Source organism: Hevea brasiliensis, chromosome 15 (assembly GCF_030052815.1).
Source record: "Hevea brasiliensis isolate MT/VB/25A 57/8 chromosome 15, ASM3005281v1, whole genome shotgun sequence".
Classification (NCBI taxonomy): domain Eukaryota; kingdom Viridiplantae; phylum Streptophyta; class Magnoliopsida; order Malpighiales; family Euphorbiaceae; genus Hevea; species Hevea brasiliensis.
In genome coordinates, this window is record NC_079507.1 from 58,128,557 (window position 1) to 58,145,876 (window position 17,320).

At 34.0% G+C, this 17,320-nt stretch overlaps 1 protein-coding gene and 1 non-coding gene across 2 annotated transcripts; both read left to right on the forward strand.

Moving 5' to 3' along the window:
* Positions 1 to 7,622: 7,622 nt before the first annotated feature.
* LOC110635964 (E3 ubiquitin protein ligase RIE1) lies at positions 7,623 to 11,898 on the forward strand. Its single transcript, XM_021785471.2, has 5 exons — positions 7,623 to 8,287; positions 9,921 to 10,040; positions 10,513 to 10,645; positions 10,781 to 10,939; positions 11,392 to 11,898. The coding sequence occupies exons 1-5, from the start codon at positions 7,773 to 7,775 to the stop codon at positions 11,551 to 11,553; spliced, it is 1,089 nt and encodes a 362-aa protein (XP_021641163.2). The 5' UTR covers positions 7,623 to 7,772; the 3' UTR covers positions 11,554 to 11,898.
* A 948-nt stretch (positions 11,899 to 12,846) lies between these two features.
* Positions 12,847 to 12,920, forward strand: TRNAN-GUU (transfer RNA asparagine (anticodon GUU)). Its single transcript has one exon. It is a non-coding gene; the product is annotated as a tRNA-Asn (tRNA).
* The last annotated feature ends 4,400 nt before the right edge of the window (positions 12,921 to 17,320 follow it).

The following is a 17,320-nucleotide window of genomic DNA, read 5'->3' on the forward strand; positions in this document are numbered from 1 at the left end:
ATGTGAACAAGTAATATCTTAAAAATATATGATTTTTTTAAAATACTTGTATTAATCTACTAAAATATTATATTATATTATGATTTTTTTTTTTTGGGGGGTAAACAGAAAGACTTTAATTGAAAATTGAGAAGTGATTGTCCCACTATCTATCTAGAATTGTGGTGATCAAGGTTTCAGTTCATATTGCTGCATCTGAAAGTGAAAGGGAGTTATGGGGCGTATTATGCTATTTTCATGTGGGCTTGCATGTCCTTGTAGGGGATAGAAACTTACATAACTGTGCTAACCAATGCTAATTAATTAAATTTAATGATATAATTAAATTTATGAACTCACAATTAATCTCATATTAATAAAACTTTTCAACTACTTTTAAATATTTTATATTGTACAACTACAACATTAAAAAATATACATATATAAAGCACCAATCAAAGTTTTAATTATTTTATTTAATCTCAAATAATTAATAATGTAAAAATAAATTATTTCGAAATATAAAGTCTCACATTTCTCAAATTCACAACTAATCACACATGAATATAAATAATTTGAATTTAAAAAATTAAACAACCACAAAATAAAAAAAGTAATATAATAAACTTATTAAAAGACTATTCATATATTATCAGGTATTTGATATAAATGATTTAATACTCTTATTTTTTAAGTGAGTTTTAATGTTCGATTCTCATGAATAACAAAAATACTCATAGAAAAAAAAAAATCAATTGAATTAAATTCTTTACAAGTAAAAATTTTTTTCATATTAAAAAAAAAAAAAAAAGGCTATTGGGAAACTTGGGTTATATTTAAAGAGTCAGTTCAAACATCAAGTACAAAAATTGACTTCAATAATATTCAATTATTTCAAATTACAAATGAAAAGACAATTCAATAGCAAATCATGGAAGCCATCAATTTGCATATGTGTGTAGTCTTGCAAATGGCCAAACACAAGATGTCCATTTTCTCAATAGAGTAGTGCGATATGGTGAAAGAATATTGAACCCTAAACCTAGTAATGAAGTACAAAAGAGTAGGGATGTTGCCACAGTATTAGTTCATTATTCCTTTTATTTTTGCATGGAACCAATTGTTACTTCTAAATTCATACAAATTTAATGTACAAAAAAAAGAAAAAGCAAAGAATTCCAATTTCCAAAGGACCGCAAGGCAACTTCAACATCACATGTTCTCATAGTTCAATATTATTCTATGAAATTACAGAAGGAAAATTTTATGAAGTTCGAAAAATATATATTGAGCATGTTGATAAACAACGGATCATGTGGCAAATTTCACTATCAATATTGATTTGATGAATTCAATTCAACCACTTATATATACACTCCCATATGTAAAATTTTGCTTGTTTATTATGTAATTTATGAGATGATAATGATGGATAATAAATAAATTAATTGATGAATGCGTAAAGTTTATTCATATATATTGTAATTATGGTAATTTATCATAAACAAAAGGCTGAATGCAACAATAGCATTAACTCTGCGATATTCATCAATCCACATGTCATATGTGAACAATGAAAATTGTATATCATTCTATAGATATCATTCCATGGCTTTATATAGATAAAGGGATATGAAATGCATATGACGAGCTATGTTTTTACAAAAAAGAGATTTTAATAATACAATTAGAGTGTTGATGGAGACAAAACTCAAAGGATAAAGAATATCAATTTGCTCATATATATATATATATATATATACTCATCTATAAAGCTTGGGGATTGAGGATATATGTGGGAGATACAATCTAAAGAGACCATTTACAAAAATTTGGGAAATGCAAATATAATTTTTTTTATTAAATATATATTATAAATGAGTGAGAATCGCATTGATCTCTGGTTAGATTAGATTAAAGTTTGTGTATCATCTAAAAACTGGTAGCATCATATAACTTCACCTTAACATTCATGATTGGTTGAAAATTAACTAGTCTATCAACTAGGCCAAGGCAAAAAAATATTAAAAAAAAAAAAAAACTTGATAGATATAATTACTCGAACACCATCTTGTCTATCAAGTAGACTGAGGTAAAAATCTTCAAGAAATATTCTTTTCAGCTGAGAAATCCCATTGAATATAAACAAAAACCAAAAAAGGCCTTAATCTCTATTAAAAAGAGAAAAATAAATAAATTTATAAAAATATTCATGAATTTGAAATAATTACCCTTATTAACAAAGCAAAACAACTAAACAAACAGGAAAAATAAGAGAAAGGGCCACTACCAATCAAAGAAGGGTCCGCAGTAGCCCTTGAGAGCCAAAAGAGATGGGAGATTTTTTTTTTCCCTACCTATTTGAGAGTCGCTATTAACTTCTAACATTGTTAGATTAAAAGATAATTGAGCATATCATAAATCTCAATAGACTTTATGGGCCTAATCTAGAAATAAATCTTTATCATGAAGGATAAATTTTGCTTATTATTTTTAATTTTGACCCTTCAACTTTAATGTCAAACGGGCTCATAGTTTGCAACTTCTTTCAAATTGTTTTTTTTTTAATAATATTTTAAAATTATGTATTTTTCTGAAAAGAAATCTTAACCTTCTAACCTTAATGTCAATAAGGTTCATAATATGAAACTTTCCATCTTTATTTAGCAAGGAACAAAATGAAGGAAATGAGCAAGTCACTATAGCTTAGATCACAATTACCCCTTGAAAGGCTTGATAGACAGCCACACTATCAAGCTCAATCATTATCCAAAAAATAATTCAATTGAAACACTTGTACACTTTAAATTTCCATTAATTCAATTGAAACATAAATATAATTAAATTTGCAGATGGACTCGCATACTCTCTCAAATTGTGCATCTCTCCATATAGAAAGTGAGAGGACAAAATAAAGGGGAAAGCAAAAGCTGCAACCCTTGGCCTTTTGTTGATATCCCTTTAAGAATAGGCATCAATGGAGAACCAAAATCCATAATTAATCTGCTCTAGTTATTAATCAGTATGGGATTGTTAATCTTAATTATTGGTCTTAAAAAGGGATTTGAAATTGAATGTAGTGTGGTAGGGTTTCTTTCTGTTCCCACAACAACCTCTGCTCTTACTATTTATTTTTTTGCTTTCAAATCTAGAGCAAACAAGGCCTTCCATAATACACACAAGCAGATAGACACTTGTTGCTTGGTATTCTAACGACAGCGTGAATATGACGCTTCACCTACTGCCGTGTACGCCCTCTTTGAATGAACCTTCCCTCCCTCTTTCTCTCCCTTTCCTCCGGCTCTCATCATTCATCAATCAGTCAGCAACTTTGTTTATGGGAAGAAGGTTTCTTGAATCTTCAACAATACAATACATTACATTACATGTCCCTTATTAATATGTTTATTGCAAGTTATTACAATTGGGGTTGTATTGCTCATAAAAATCAATATTGTTAATAATTTATGTGCATTCAATATCTTAATTCAATATTGTTAATAAAATTTATGATTTTTAATTTGATATATATATTTAATAATTATAAAATTAAATTAATTGATTATATTATTAATATATATTTCTTTTATTTATTGTCATGGTATCTTCATGTCAATTAATACACATTGGAATTAATATCACATAATATTTTTTTTTATTGATTTAACTATTGAATTCTAATTAATAAAAATGGAACTTTTCATTCTTATCAATTAAATTAACCTTGTTGGATTATAAACGTAATTATACTAATTAATCATTAGATGGGGCTGTTCGGTCTCCGATCAGTCAAAGTGCAAGGATTGTTAAAGAAAGATTAGGAGGCCCGCATTTTCCATGACTACAGAGTCAAATTTTGGTGCGGACTGATTGGCTAATGAAGCTCTCTCCCTTCCAGTTGGTTTCCAGTAGCTCGTTTCTCCTCCCCTGGGTCTGTTGCAATGGCTTGCTCATGATGCGGCCGGGATGGGCTATACCCGGATTTGCATAGTGTAGTTTTTGTTGGTTTTTCTCCGTTTTTAACTAAAAAAATTAATAATTTTTGCTAATTTTTATCAATTATTCATTAATTTTAGAATTTATTACACTTTCATTTTTCATCTTTATTTTATTACTATAAAATTTCTTAATTTAAAAAATATTATATAGAAGTTAAAAAACGTTATGTAAAAATCCCTCATGCTAAAATCTCATCATATCTCTGATATGTGACAGTATCACATTCTAAAATGAAAAGATTTATCTGTTTGACGTTGCTATTAGAACTACTATTAAGAATAAAACTTTCTTAAATATATTAATTGTAGAGTATTAAAAGCTGATTTGAAAATAAATTTAATATGTTTCAGTATAAGAACAGTAAAATAACCGAATAGTTTTTTCTAAATTATATATTTTTTTCAATAGCATCTAAAATTATGTTTTTTTTTTAAAGACTTTTTTAGAGTGCAAAAAATATAAGATATGTTAGATGGATTTTCTGACTTTAAAACTATATTTTTTTTTGGTGAAGCGATTTGTTATACTAAATATAAATGAGCATGAAATTGTATGAGTTTCAATTGTGATGGGTATTTTGAGTGATAAAATAACACAATCCCTAATCAACTTGGAAATATTATTTTTAGACTTTTGAGTAGGATTAACAGACGTGAGGTGAATGCTAATTTCATATATAACACTTGATTTTCTTTAATTTTAAAATGTGGGACTGTCATGTATTAAATTAGTTAGAGATATGATAAAATTCTGGTACAAGAAATTTTTATGTAAAATTTTTCTAAATTAAGAGAACTTTTATGTAATATTTTTTAAGTTGAGGGATTTTATGATAAAAAAATGAAGATGTGAATGAAAGTGTAACATTCTCAAAAGTTGAGGTACACTGGGGAAAAGTTTACCAATAATCTTTAGAGAAGTTGTGGAAAGAAAAAGTGAAAATAAATTGAAAGAAAGAAATCTAAGACAAATCTTGTTCAATGTTAGGTGAAAAGAGAGCAAGGGCTACAACCTCAAAGGAAATAAAAGTGATAAAGTATTTCATTGCACATTGACACAATGTCAATATTTAATTTTTGAAAGCAGCATTTGATTTTGTGGGTTGTTACAATAATGATAACTTTTATGCAGACTCCGAAAGCATGGGCTTTTTTATTGAAGGGGAGTATAAGTTTTGTTAATTAAATATGTACATTTTGGGTGGTGCTAAACCTTCACTAGCTTTGTACTTCAAGATTTCTTTTGAGATGAATCTTGCAATTGTGCCTCGCTAACAACCTTTTTACTATCTCTTTTTGAAACATCATGCAACATGAGGATACTTGGTACATCTTCCGAGTGGGAACCTAACAGTTGAATCATTTGCTGGATCATTAATCATTCATACTGCCCTGCTCTTGGTCTTGGAAGCGTGATAAAGATAAAATGAAGAAGTGTTTTCTCATGAAGCAAATGATCAGTTGATCATCCTTGTATTGTTTGATTTGTACGTCTTGAATGTGACATTTGTATGGAGGTTCAGGTACACAAATATATGTAAATAATTGGCATTGGTTGGCCACCCAGTACATGTTTGATATTTCTATTCTTCTGTTTAGGGTATCTGCTGTCATTTTATGGTAGCTGAAAATGTTGTACTCTCAGTTCTGTAAAAACCGTAGTGAAATAGTACAGTGAAATATCTTTTCGGACTTACTGTAGCTTCCCTTTTCTTTTCTGGATATTGTGTGGCAGGAACCATAGGACATTGATGTAGGGTAAACCCACTAACATTAATTTGGACAAGGACACCCAAATTGATGTCCAATGCCAGTTGCATATTCATCTTCTGACTCTTATATTATTAATACTCTGTTATCATTATAATTATGATGATTGCTATATTTTGATTCAAATTCTTTGTGATAGACAATTTGTTTGTGATTAAGACTTAATTGTTGTAAGTTTATGATACTAAGTACTTGGTGAGAAGTCTAAATGGCTTCTCTTAAAGAAAGAATCTAATCTGAATTGGAATTCAATGTTATGTCCCCGCAGATTGTGATACTATTTGCATCCCTTCCTCTGTCTTTGTGAAAGCAAATGTTTTTCCGTGGTTGCTGGAGCCCTATGAAAGAGGTGCTGAGGGGATCCTGGCTATGGAAAAAAGCAAAAGGCAAGGGTTGTACACCAAGATGAGCTGCTGCTCATCTTGGGAGAAAACAGTATGAGGTTCAGTTTGCTTACTGTTGTCCTGTACATGTTTGACAACAAATATGAGGCTACTTGGTCTCTTTAATAAATGCAATTGGCTTCAGCAATTATTCACAGAACTAACAACTGATTATCCTGGACTTTTTTGTCTGATAATGTTGTGTAGATGGTGAGGTTTTTGAGATTCATATTTTGCGCGCAGGGATGGAATATTAGTTTTGTATTATTGATATCAGTTGCTAGTAGCAGCCTCAACAGCCGTGTTAAAAAGTTTACAGCAATGCAGCATATCACCAATTCTCTAAGTTCATCAGGATTGAAATTCAAACGGCATTCATGGCCATCATGTTTTAGTTAAGAGAAAGACTTACTCAGTCAAATGGTCTCAAAGAAAAGCTCCAGCCCACAGAAGATCTACCGGAATAAGTTATCAGATGGGATATTTGCCTTCTGTTGCTTTTGTTGTTTTCATTTCTCTGTTCTACAATGCCCATTTTTCACCTTGCCTCCTTTGCTTTCTATAGGTTGTAAGTAACAATGTCATTTCTGGATAGCTTAATTTGGCCTTTGAAGTCTAATAATTAGGACTTCATGACAGTCCTGAAATCTCCTTTGAAAAGAGTTTCTTCTCGCTCACACTTTGCAAACAAAGTATGAATCATTGGATCACGCATGCCCTTATTGAATGTTTTCCATGCTGTGGATGTTGCAGCTAGTTATTTAATTCCAACGACGAGAGCATGTTTTGGCTGTTAGTCAAGGAGGCAAAAGCGAAAATAAAAAGGAGTACAACGTATTAGGTGATGATTCATCTCCTCCTCTAACATACTGACAACCTACGATCTTTCGTCTGTGCCTTACCACTCTCAATTTACCATTTGCCATTCTTACTTACCCATTATTTTTTCTTAATTAAAAATTAATGAATTTTATATATATTATATGTCTCCATTTCTTTTTAGTGATAGATATACGCTACTCAACAACGAAATAGATATTTATTAAAATTATTATAATTTTAATAAATTTTTTATTTTTATATAAATTATATATGTAAGCTGTCCATAAATTAATGTAAAATCTTGCAAGACTAGCTTCTATGCATGCTCAATCCACACGCTCGACACACACATACTACATTGAAACATGTTTCTAATTCGATTAATATTTATTAAAAATAATATTATATTAAAGTATTTACTATTTTTTGAAAAAAAATTATAAAAATACCACTGAGAATGCAGTGAGTAGGTGAAATTTCGCGCGCAAAAACCTCAACTATGAGTCAAACAACAGAAACGCGTCCACCCAAATCCAAACCCAACTGTGTGTTTGGGATCTACCATTCAAACCCTCATAGCATTGAATTTTAGGGAAAAAAAAAAAACTTTTAAAAATAATTATATTATATTAAAATTAATTTTCAATATTATTTAAATAGTTAATAATCTCTCTTTTTTTTTTTCTGTAAAAGAGAGATCTCTATTTTTGGTTTCTTCCAAAAGCCCTTCAGTTCAATCTTCACCTCCCAAATGAGCTACTCAAGCCCCTAATCCAATAATTATAATCTTCTTCCCCAATCTAGATTTGCGTCTCCGCCAATGTCAACGCAAACCACCGCCTCTACAACCGCCTCCTCGGCGGAGAGTGAATCCCACGCTCCGCTCCTCCTCCCCAGCCAAGAAGCCCCCTCCTCCCCTCCCGTCCGCCCAACTTCCCTCGCGCTTCTTCTCGGCCGGGCCACTGGCCGCCGCGGACCTTCCATGTTAGTCAGAGAGAGAGCGGCTCGTGAGCTGGAAGAGCGACGCGCCGATTGGGGGTATTCGAAGCCTGTGGTGGCCCTGGACTTGTTGTGGAACACGGCGTTTGTTGTGGTTTCGATAGTGATGTTGATTCTGACGGTGAACGAGAGGCCGAACACCCCGGTTAGGCTTTGGATCTGTGGGTACACGCTGCAGTGCTTGGTGCATATGGTTTTGGTGTGCTTGGAGTATAGGAGAAGGAATACGAGGAGAGTGAGAGTTGAAGAGAATCAGCCAGAAAACGAAGGAGGGAATGTTGATAGTGAAGATGAGGATACGAGTGATAGGGGTTCCCAGAGTTCTAGCCGATCAAGGTGAGTTTGTTTGATGTTGAATTTGACTTATTGGCTTAATTGGATACTTGAAATTGTGCTGTTCAATTTAAATTTTTTCTTTTTTAATTTCTGGCGTGTGTTTGATAGTTTACTTTAATTATAGAAGTATAGTCATTGTTTAATTTTGGCTCGCTCAACAGTGAGCATATAGTGCTGTAAATCTTTTCTGGTCTGGGTAACTAGTGTAGAGATGAAGTGCTGTTTAGCTTAGTAATTATGAAATGATTGTGCCCATGAAGTGAATTTCGCTTGGTTGACTAAATTTGTGATTCTAGAACCTGGGGATCAAAACAATGTAACAGATATAGATAATCACTAAGAACCTTGGTTAGAGGAAGCAGAAGTCAGAGTGGAAAGACAAAATTTGAATATTATATGCAGAATACACAAAGAAGATGTGAAGTAGGAAAATTTTGGAATCAATGGGAACTTATAATGAAAGTTCCATTTTAAATAATTATTACGTTGGTCATATGGATTCGTTGCCTGGGAAGCAGTATGATTTGAACTTGTATGATAATTTATGAATTGCTTGTAAGAAAAAAAAAAAAGGCTCCAATCTCATGAGTAAGTGATTTTGAGAAATCCTTACCATGTAAGTTAGTTTTACTTAGCTTGCATTTTTTCAGAAGTTCTCGTCTATTGTCCCAAATGTCCAACTAACTTTCAAAAGGCTTGCGATTAGATTCTTGGGAACTTTATCCTTGTTCCAGTAATGGACTTTAGGCAGTGGATGGATTTTATGTTATGAAATAACTTGTTTCCAGCAAAATGATAAATTATGCGTTAATTTTATTTTATTCTTAATCAAACACAAAGACAAGAAGCCAATTTGCAACATTCTGTCGTTACTCTCTTTCCCACCTAGTGCCATACTAAATGTGTCAAATGGGGCATTGAGAGTGGCTTTCTCATGGAAAAGTGTTGAAAGTTTGGTCATACTCATACGATCTCTCACAGTTTTTTGGTCATGCTTGTACTATTGGTATTATCTGTTTCTATTCTATTATGTGAGTAGCAGAGAATTGGCTGGAACTAATGGGTGTTGAACTCATGTAAAGAATGAGGAGCTGGTGGATTATTATTTTTTATCAGTCATTGTAATGCAAAAGATCAGAAAAGGAAGAAGAAAATTTTCTTTCTTTGGGTTTCAGTGTTATTTCAAGTACAGGGCGAGCTGCTTTTGTGGATTTATTCATAAAATATTGTCTTACCTTTTGATAAGCACCACCTGTCTTTCAAGTTTAAACGCCAGAATTTTTTTAGGTAAGTTCAAGGACTATATATTGAATGAGAGTTGTTGTCAAGCCAAGGAGAATTATTTATTTCTTCCTAGCAAATTATTTTATACTTCCAGTTCCTTGATCAGATCACTAACCAAAAAGCATGTCTTAACTACATCTAATTGCATATTTATGGTTTTGCAATAATTATTGTCGTACTTGTACACCCAGTCTGTCATCCATTGTGGTATTGATTGATGCAAAATATGAATCAGTGTCGGCTTCCCTTGGTACTCAATATTTTCACTGCTTTTGGTCTTGTGTTATAGTAGGCACATTAAAAGATTTTTAAGTATTGATCTCTTATTGAATTTGTTATGGTGGCTTAGTGTGGCTAAACGATGTGAATCAGTGAACACAATGGCTTCATTTATATGGTGGATAGTTGGCTTTTATTGGGTAGTTTCTGGTGGCGACGTCCTTTCGCAAGATGCTCCACGCTTGTACTGGTATGTGTTCTGCACATGTTCTTCACTTTCTTTATGTTATACTCTTTTTTTTTGTGTGTGTGTGCGCGCGCACGCTCACGCTCACCATCCTGGGAATAAACAAGGAAGGGGACTTCTGTTAGCCTTTTATGTTAAATTGCAAATTTTACTAGAATGTGTGGTCTGGGATATTATGTTGTGTTAATATAATTTGAATATAATCTTTGATGCTGTATGTCTAACTACTTCTTTTGTACTTATAATTCTCTGCAAAATTACAAAGTTGTTGCTCTTGGACTTTGGGGATGAGGATGGTGGGCTGTAGGTTTCATTCTTTAATAAAAATAAATTTTCAATAAAGAAAGAAAAGTTGGGGTCCCACGAAGCAATCAAAATGATATTTCTCATCTTATGCTAATTTCCCAAGAAGTCATCTTAATTAACATTTATTCTTCAGATGCATTGTACAATCTCTAATTTGGAATCTATGCAGGCTGGCTGTGGTTTTTCTGGCATTTGATGTGTTCTTTGCGATCTTTTGTGTTGTTTTGGCATGTTTGATTGGGATTGCTCTCTGTTGCTGCCTACCATGCATCATAGCAATTCTTTATGCTGTTGCGGGGCAGGTATGAAAAAAGCAATATTTATTTAGTTTGATAATAGAACCATAAACAAATTGGAGTTTTACGCTTCTTGCTGCTGTTGTTGCTTTTGTGATTGATTTAGCTTATTGCTGCTGTCATTTTATTTTTATGAAATAGGAAGGTGCATCTGAAGCCGATCTTAGTATCCTCCCAAAATACAGATTTCAGGTGATAGGCAATGAGGAAAAGCCCAATGTTGGGGCAGGGAAAATGGTTCCTGTTGAAACAAGCAGTGGATACTTAGCAAATGAACGCATACTCTATCCTGAGGATGCTGTAAGTTGCTGTCTGTATTACAGAATGTTCTTTTAATTGAAGTATTATTATGGAATTAGAGATTATGGGGTGAGTGGAAAGTACGTTCTCTCTCTCTCTCTCTCTAGTTCTATTCCACTTGGAGTTGAAGTTAGCAATTATGCCAACAAGTTTTGCTAACTAGCTTCCAACTCAAATCATTTAATGGTGATTCGTGATGGAACCCTAGTTGCAAAAATTAATAAAATTGGCTGCTATTGAAGAACGTTTTAAATTATAAAACTTTAGTCATTAGCTCGATATTATTATGGTTAGGAATTAGGGGAATGGAAAGTGAGGATTACTTTCAAGTGGCTGTGTTTCAGATTACTTGTTATTTTGTTTGTTACAATATAAGATTTAACTGGCCCTTTGGAGATTGGTTTAGCATTTTCTTTAATTTTTTTTTTATTTTTCTTCCTTTTATTTGTTAGGAATGCTGTATATGTCTCTGCCCATATGATGATGGAGCGGAGCTCCATACACTCCCTTGCAACCATCATTTTCATTCAACATGTATTGTTAAATGGCTCAAGATGAATGCTACTTGTCCTCTCTGCAAGTACAACATTGTCAAAGGAAATGAACAAGTATGATGAAAGGGATAGGGAAACCCACAAACAGCTGGGTTCATCCACCTGCTCTCTGTTTATCTTTCCGTGCAGAATAGATCAGGGCAAAAGGAAAGAAACTTCTCCAAATTCTTGGCAAAATTACAGTATATGGAGCTGAATTTGTCAATAGAGCTGCCTTTGTCTTTTCCGGCCTTTTGGAGTTGTCTCAATTTGTATTCAGTTGTTTCAGAATTTGCTGAAAAGAAAAAATCACATTTTGCAGGCTTTCTGCTTTTGCTTGCTGAACTGTTTTGTAGTTATACATTTGTTCCTATATCGCCTGCCTGCAAAGCATATACCCCCCAGCTAATTGGCGGTTTTTTTTTTTTTTTTTTTTTTTTTTTTACCTCTCTCCTTCTAAATCTGATTTCCAAGCTTAATGACAAAGTATTATGCATCTGTATTGCTGCTTTCCTTTCCAGGCAAAGGAAAAGGAAGAATCTGAAATTGCATTAATTGAAAATTGAAGTGGCTTAATATTCTTTTTGTTTTATTTATTTTTCCTCATGTTGAAACCAATATGGATGGAAGGGGTATAATCCTTGTTTCTTTTCCATTTTGATAATTTGAAAATAACTTGAAAAGCATAATCATTCTCATATGTTATCACTAGATAGATTATGACACATGAAGGCATCTTTAACACCAAGTTGGATGAATCATTTGCCATTATCGTAAAAGCCAGAGGTGGAAAGGTAGGATGGATCTTTCTGGCTTCAATGTTAATTCTAAAAGCCATAAGCTCCCACACGCTATGAAAATTAGAAAGGTGTCAAGGTGACGAGTTTTGTTTTTGCAAGTCACATCGCACTTTCATTTTCATCCATTGTTGTGGCTCTCAATTGGAAGAGGGTCACTCTAATTGCACTACCAACTAAAGTAAATGGAAAGCGTTACAATAAGAGTAGAGTTTAGTGCGTATACTATACTATTAGGATTAAATTCATTTAGTATAATATGTGTTTTGTTTTTATAAGATGGTTTCATCCATGAATAATGGCCTGTGATTAAGGGTGGAAATTGTTAGCTTAGGCGGCCAACGTGCAACCTACAGGGCAAATGATTAGGCTTGGATTTAGCTGATTCCAATTAGTTTAAGACTTTTGTTGGTGTTGCTGTTATTTTACAAATAAGAAAAATGGAAGAATCTGGGTCAGGCAGAGGCTCAGCCAGAACTAATTAAGCTTTAACCCTTGAGCCCCAATTTGCCAACCAAGCCCTTAAAATTTTTTCAACATTAAATAAATAATACTAGTAAGTTTCAATTAATAATCAGCTGGAGTAGCTCAGTCGGTTAGAGCGTGTGGCTGTTAACCACAAGGTCGAAGGTTCAACCCCTTCCTCTAGCGGTTACCGTTTAGTTGCATTTTCTTCTTTTTTTTTCGTTTCTTCACTTTATTTATTTTTTAAATATTAAATATCCCCCTTGTTTTCATATTTTATATAACAACCCAGAAAATTAAAAAATATATATATATATATTTTGAAAAATGGGATTGGCGTGTGACAGTGGGTTTCCCACTGTCACAGCAGCTTTTTTAAAAAAAAAAAAAAATAAAAATAAAAAACGGGAGGAGGAAGCCCCCCCCCCCCCATTTTCTCTTCTCTCCCTTTCCTTCCCTCTCTTCTTCTTCTTCCTTTCTCCGATGGCCGTGGCGGACGTCCCAAGCGGCTCCCACCGTGGCGACCCTCGCGACCACCGGGACCACAAAAAGCAGCGGCAGAGAGGGAGAGGAGAGAGAAAACGCGCCTGATGGGCGCGGCTTTCAGTAGCGATTCCGGCTTCATCCTACGTCCGATCGAGGCGATTCCGGTGGCGTTGGAAAGCTTGTTCCGAGAGCTTTCTTTTAATACCAATTTTGAAGCAAATGGAGGTCGGATGAGTGAGATATGGAGGAGAAAAGTTTCGGGTTTTTCAAGCTTTTTCGTCAGATCTATATGCACTGAGGAAGAGGAGAGGAACATGGTGGTATGATCAGACCCGGCAAATGTCGCGTGGCCGTGGCCACCGTCTTGTGATGCGGTGGTGCCGTGATGGCTCCGTGAGCTATGGAGATGGTTCAACTTCCAGAGGCTTCCTCATAAATTTTTGGAATTTTTGAGACACAGATAAACTTCTGGTAAGACAATTTTCATTATTTCTCTGTCTGTGGAGCATAAATATAGTGTTTCTTAAACAGGAAAAATTGGAGAAAAATTCTAAGAAAAATATATGATGAAAGTAAAATTATTTGGAGATATTCTATGGTGTTTGTTGAATTTTTGAGTGATTGTAGAATATTTTTGAAAAATATAGATAGATTTTAGTTAGATTTTTAGCATATGGGCATATAAGATTATTTGAAATTAAGATAATTAAATTTTATATAATTGGTTGAAGCTTGAGGATGGAAGTTTAAATATGTAAATATTTAATTGGGTTGGATTAAGAATACGTTAGATGTTGGAAACTTATAGAATCGAGTAAAATTCTTGAATAAAATATTCATGGGTGATTAGAAAATTACAATTCATTTTGCAATAGCCTTATAATATTATTAAGGACCGCGGGGCAAAATTTTAGAATTTTTAGAGCTTGTTTGAATGGATTTTTGAAAAATGTCAATTATAGGGACTAAAACGTAATTTTTAAGATTTTGAGTATTGTCTGATTTGGAGGGCCCAGGAGGGGCCATGTGATATTGATGAGATGTGATTGTGGAAATTGAGAATTTAGAAGTGTTATTTGAGCCTTTTGCAGGTTGGGTAGGTTCTAGGTATAGGGGAAACTCTGCCGGATTTTCGGCACGACTTAGGACGTAATTGGTCTTTTCTTGAATTGTATTGAGTTATTTGTATTAAATAATTGTAATATAATTGTCAGGTGAGCCGGGACAGCCTTCTTCCTCCGCCCAGCCGCCACAGTGATTGTCGTCAAGTCTGTGAGTAAAATATTAATTTTAATTGTAATTTCGATATTATTATATGTTTAAGCATGCCCATGCATCACTTATATGCATATATCTATGTAGATAAATCCTAGGCACGATTTATGTTGCATTCATAACTGTGAAAGTGCCATGTATGTTGTTGTGGTAATTTGGAGCAGTGTGCGTGCGTTGGCGTGCGTGTGATGTGGTGTGGACTATGGATAGGACGGGGTAGTCACGGCTTGAGTAATTCGCTGGGACCCGATCCTTCGAGGGGTAGTCACGGCTTGAGTAATTCGCTGGGACCCTCGATTTGGTTATTAAGTGGAAGTCCGAGCTGAGTAATTCGCTGGCACCAGGTTGGATTTAAGAGAGCTGTATAGGGGATCAGCTCCCATATGTTATGATTGATACTACAGGGTGTGTGAGTGCTCCAAATTACCTTTTTGATGTTATGATGTGAAAATGATATTGATGTTGCATTTCACTCTACAGGGTGCATTAGTTTTAGATAGTTATAGAGATTATGGTTAAAATTGATATTTTACTCTCTGAGTCGAACGCTCACTCCTGTTCACCATATTTTTCCAGGCTACAGGAGGAGACATTTTTCAGAATAACCTGTCCCTTTCCTCTCAGGTTATGAAAAGATTACTTAATTGTATTATTATTCTCTAAATTTGTAATTTAGGACTCCGCATGTGCTAGTAGTAGCATTAAGCCTATCAGAGACTGTATGAATTCAAGTTTTCATATTAATAAATGAAAAGAAAAAATTTTATGAGTTTTAAATGGTTATAAATGAGGTAATAGGGTTGAGCTGGGCTCCCCTAATTTTTGTTTCTGATAATTTCTGGGCTAAGATGGCTCGAAATAAAATTATAACAGTTTAATTTAAAATTATTTTATATGCATATTGGGCCTAAATTGTGGGCTTGATTATGGATTTGAGAACAGTAAGGCTTACTACGGGCCTCGGGGCTTTATGCCGCCTGTGTCCTAGTCTTGGTCCTACCATAGGTTGGGTCGTGACAAAGTTGGTATCAGAGCTTAGGCTCTAGATTCATGGGAAATAAAATACTTGGGAGTGTAAAAGGAGTCTTGTTAGGATGTTACATGCGGAGTATAGGATTCTGTTTTGTCTTTTTTGTAATTCTTTGTTTCTAGATTCTGCGTTATACCTCGAGAAATATAAAAGTGCCTCAATTAGTGTCTTGATTTTCGTGGAGTACATAGAAATGTGAAATAGAGTTAGTAGACATGTGACGTCTATCATGAGGATACGTACTCCAAGAAATGCTATGTTTCTGTCTGTATGGGTTTAAATGGTGTGCCCATTTCGTGCAAGGCACGAGTACATAAAGGTGAGTCTTGAAAGTACAGTTGCCCTAGATAAGGATGAGGATACCACTACAGGCAGTCATCAGTGGATGACCCCGTCAGAATAAGTTTATGATAATAGAAGATGCAAGAGAGATAAGAGATTAAGAGGCCTAGTCTTCCAGGACGTATCGTAGTAACTATACAATGTTCTCGATGTCTGCTCTGTAAGCTGCAGATTATAGTACCAACATGAGATTATTGTATAGAGCTGCGTGCATCCCCGTGGTGCTCCATAATGAGGGTGTTTGCGGATGGCTTCTATTTTGGTACAATTATGCCAGAACAGAGTTCTATATCTGCAGAGGAGTTGGGAACTCCTGGTTAAGAGTCTAGAGCTAGAATATCGAAAGGTCACAGTTGGGTGGTAACTAGAGTCAGTGACTCAGTTACCCTAGCATGAGCTAGAGTTACAGTAAGAGTTGCCATCAGACCAGAGGTTTCGGACTAGTTGCAAAGTAAAGGTGACACTTATAGAGTGAGATCATCTAGTTTTCGGTATGGAATTTTGGATGATTTTTGCAGTATGACAAACATTTTGCTTAGAGCTTAGTGAGAATAGTATACCTTGCGTGTATCAGTATGAAATAAAGTACAACCCTACTACTTAGAGAAGGTCGAAACTATGAATTGATGATTTACAGAGCTATGATATGATAAAGGAGGCATTAATTTGACATGGTTTTGGGCAAGGTAGTAAATGTAGTACCTTTGTTACAGCAAGTTAGGGTATAGTACTATCTTTTCAGAAGGGATCGAAAGTTATTACTAATAATGGTGACCAACAAAAATAGTGTCCCAGATGGGAACGTAAAGTGTGGTAGAGAATAGTTGGCTCGGGTATCCTGCAGATGATACAAGTTCCATTATAGGAATCATATATAATCAGATCATGATGGATGTAAATCCTTTGAATTGGATGACGGGTTTGGGTACCCGGAATCTTAAATTTTGGCTAGTTGAGTAAACATGGAAAATAATAATAATAATAATAATAATAATAATAATAATAATAATAATAATAATAATAATAATAATAATAACAAATAAATAAAATTACTGCATAATCAGTTCTCGAGGTAGTAAGGGTATTATGCAAGCTAAGAATATAAATCATACAAAAAAAGTATGACTGTAATTTCCTGAGTTCCTTTCTAACTTCATATCGTTCAAAACAATAGTATAATCTAATTATAATAGTGTTAAGAGTAATAAATTAGCGAAGATAAATTATAGAAGGCCAATGGATAGAGAAAGTGCAGAATGAAAGTTTGGACAATTGATTGCAGATGCAATATAATCTAAATGCTAGTGGAAGTACTAGCTAGGGTGGTCAAAGGACCAAATCTGAGTAGCATAGACATGTGATAACGTGGTAGAGACTCTAAAAGATATAGTTTGCAGGTACAGCTGTCATGTTAGGAAGAAGAATGGAACCAGGGATAGAATAGTCAAGTTCT

Bases quoted from the DNA above. Each gene is read 5' to 3' on its own strand.
- LOC110635964 (XM_021785471.2), top strand. From the start codon at position 7,773: ATGTCAACGCAAACCACCGCCTCTACAACCGCCTCCTCGGCGGAGAGT. The intron at 8,288-9,920 runs GTGAGTTTGTTT...ATGGTGGCTTAG, and splicing joins CAGAGTTCTAGCCGATCAAG to TGTGGCTAAACGATGTGAAT. The intron at 10,646-10,780 runs GTATGAAAAAAG...TTTATGAAATAG, and splicing joins TTTATGCTGTTGCGGGGCAG to GAAGGTGCATCTGAAGCCGA.